At 55.4% G+C, this 3,207-nt stretch overlaps 1 protein-coding gene across 1 annotated transcript; it reads left to right on the forward strand.

Annotated features, from left to right (window-relative positions):
* The first annotated feature begins 480 nt into the window (after window positions 1–480).
* trhrb (thyrotropin-releasing hormone receptor b) lies at window positions 481–2,071 on the forward strand. Its single transcript, XM_037693176.1, has 2 exons — window positions 481–1,245; window positions 1,649–2,071. Exons 1-2 carry the CDS (start codon window positions 481–483, stop codon window positions 2,069–2,071), a joined length of 1,188 nt encoding a protein of 395 aa, XP_037549104.1.
* Window positions 2,072–3,207: the final 1,136 nt, after the last annotated feature.

Genomic DNA, 3,207 nt, shown 5'->3' on the forward strand with positions numbered 1-3,207 from the left:
TCCTGTCTGACCTGTTTCCTGGTGGACATGCTTCCTGTCTGACCTGTGCTTGTGTTGTTTTGATTTTTGGAGCCTCCTGCTCTGATTGTAGCAGCTGAGGTGTTCCACCTGCAGCTCAGGTTTTACCCCACCCGCCCGTTTGGTCCTGGGGGGTCTCTGAGCTCCAGCCTTGGGGGGAGCTGATGATGCTTTAATCCGCTCGCATGCGCAGCAGAGCTCGTGCTACAGAGGCTGGTGAAGCGCAGCGCCATCTGTCAGTTTGTTCTGACAGCCGCTCTTTACGCAGCAGAAGCTCAGATCCGGACCCGGTTCGGAGCACACCTCGGTCTCTTTGTGGACCTAAACCCGCAGATCTCAGCTTGGTTCGTGTTTGATTCAAAATAAATCGTGATGATGAGAGTTCCAGCTGCGTAAAGCTGGCACACATCTGGACTGCGCCGTGCGTAAAAGCCGCTTCGCGCGCCTCGGAGCTGAGGAAAGATGGAGAACGTGACCTCCCCTCCGGACCGGAACCAGACCTTAGGACCGTGGACGGACTACGGCGTGCAGTACAAAGTGGTGAGCAGCGTGCTGCTGCTGCTGGTCTGCGGCGGGGGGGTGGTCGGGAACGTGATGGTGATCCTGGTGGTCCTCACCACCAAACACATGAGGACCCCCACCAACTCTTACCTGGTCAGCCTGGCCGCGGCGGACCTCATGGTCCTGACGGCCGCGGGGCTGCCCGCCATCACGGACAGCATCTTTGTCACGTGGGTGTTCGGGCGCGCGGGCTGCCTGAGCATCACCTACCTGCAGTACCTGGGCATCAACGCGTCCTCGTGCTCCATCACCGCCTTCACCGTGGAGAGGTACATCGCCATCTGCCACCCGATCCGGGCCCAGTTCCTGTGCACCCTGTCCCGGGCCAAGAAGATCATCCTGTGCGTCTGGACCTTCACCTCGGTCTACTGCGTCATGTGGTTCTACCTGTCCGACCTGCAGGAGCTGGTCTACGACGACACCACGGTCCTGAGCTGCGGGTACCGGGTCTCCCGGAAGTTCTACCTGCCCGTTTACTTCTTGGACTTCGGGATGTTCTTCGTGGTTCCGCTGCTGCTCTCCGCGGTTCTGTACGGACTCATCGCCAGGATCCTGTTCCTGAACCCGCTGCCGTCCGACCCAAACAGGACCGGAACCGGCACCAAGCAGAACTCCAGCTGTAAGAATTCCCGCCACTGCAGCTCCACGGCCACGTCACGCAGACAGGTGAGAGGACGGGTCAGAACCGGGTCACTATCAGAACCGGCCGGAAATGAGTCAGTTTGTTTGAATCAGTCATTCATTCCTGCTCAGTCTTTTATCAGAACATCTCGAGACATGAACACATGAATCAAAACCTGGTCCGGAACCTCCTCTCAGTGGTTCTGGTGTTCTGGCCCACTTGCTTCAGGTTTCTGCTCTGAAGGTTCCAGCAGGTTCTGGACTCTGAGCGGACCAGAACCGGACTGAGCGTCCCTGAAGTTTAGTTTCAGATCTCTGACGGTCACTGCACGGTCTGACCTTTAGGGTGAACCTGCTCTGTCCACTGCTGAATAATCCGTCTCTCTGTAGGACGATGACCTCTAAATGACCTTTGCTGTTGTCTTTCCGCCCTGGTGTCGTGCTGCAGGTGACGAAGATGCTGGCCGTGGTGGTGGTGCTCTTCGCCGTCCTGTGGATGCCGTACCGGACCCTGGTGGTGGTGAACTCCTTCGTGGACCGGCCGTACCTGGACCACTGGTTCCTCCTGTTCTGCAGGACCTGCATCTACCTGAACAGCGCCATCAACCCGCTCATCTACAACGCCATGTCGCAGAAGTTCCGCGCGGCGTTCAGGAACATCTGCGGCTGCTGGGGGAAAGGTTCTGACAAACCGGCTGCCTGCAGCGTGGCGCTCACCTACAGCGCCGTGAAGGACACGTCTCTGGTGGAGAGCACCGACCACTTCACCACCGAGCTGGAGGAGCTCACCGTCACCGACGAGCTGCTGTCGGAGCACAAGGGGGAGTTTCTGGACCCCCGGGGCTTCAAGGTGAATTTCAGCCACGCCTGAGGGCTGAAGACCCCCCCCCCCCCTTAACGGACCCTCCTGAGCACCTGGTGACCTTTGGACCGGCGGTCAGAGATGTAAACACAGATCAGCCATCGATGCGAGGGTTTGAAACCCGAGCCGCTCCATGGAAACAGATGGACAGAGAAACAGGCAGCTGTCGGTCCACAGCACCAACAGCTTCGCCTGTTCCTGCTCCTTTCAGCTGCGAGCAGCTAAAGGAGCTAAAAGTTCAGTTTTTACATCAAAGGACCTGAAAGAGTCCAGCTGCAGCTCCACGAGGAGCCGGGTTCTGATGGAAGGCCCGTTTCACCGCAGAGAAGGACCCGAACAGCTTCGGCTGAAACTAAAAGGTGCCGAGTTTGTTCGTAAATATTGAAAATCTTCAGAAGAATAAAACTTTTATTTTGTGACTCAAACTGTCGGAGACAGAAACGTCTTTATTCTGTGGACCGGAACCAAAGTGAAGGCCCGCGGGCCAAACCTGGTCCTTCTGAACATCTCATCTGGACCTCGAGGGATTTTAAATGTTAAATATTTTTCATGGCCTCATTCTGCTTCAAAGCCGAGCGTCTTTAAGTGGAGCAGAGTCCCGACACGTGGAGCCCAGGTTTGATTTTCACTCATCTTTGATTTGCTGCAGAGCCACAGAACGGGAATCGAACCTGCAACCGAGAAAAGATGCGAGGAACTGACTTCACTTCATGTGCTGAATGAAAACGGGCCCAAGCTTTAGGTTTGTGTTTTAAAACAAAAAGTGGACCTGAACCCTCCAGGGACCCCAGGTGTGGGAGAGCGGACTCTGAACGAGCAGAACCAAGTCAGGTCTGCAGAACCGCTCCTCAGAGATCATGTTTGACGAAACCACCAGGCCCGTCCAGCCTGGTTCTGACCGGCCTGGTTCTGACAGGCCTGGTTCTGACCGGCCTGGTTCTGTCCAGCCTGGTTCTGATCGTTTGTTCTTCTTCATGTAAATAAACTAAAGTTCTGTTTAGCGTCTGATGAGCAGCTGTGGCTGAAAACGTGCAGATGTTTTGACCTGCTCCAGCTGTGAGGTCGGCCACGCTTCTTCACGGCTGAATAATTTGATGTTTGAATAATTTGATGTTTGAATAATTTGATAATTGAATAATTTGATG

This window comes from Nematolebias whitei, chromosome 19 (genome assembly GCF_014905685.2).
Source record: "Nematolebias whitei isolate Nwh7 chromosome 19, NemWhi1, whole genome shotgun sequence".
Taxonomy (NCBI): Eukaryota; Metazoa; Chordata; class Actinopteri; order Cyprinodontiformes; family Rivulidae; genus Nematolebias; species Nematolebias whitei.

Coding starts and splice junctions, on each gene's coding strand:
- trhrb (XM_037693176.1), top strand. CDS start 481: ATGGAGAACGTGACCTCCCCTCCGGACCGGAACCAGACCTTAGGACCG. Junction 1,246..1,648: donor CGGCCACGTCACGCAGACAG/GTGAGAGGACGG, acceptor GTCGTGCTGCAG/GTGACGAAGATGCTGGCCGT.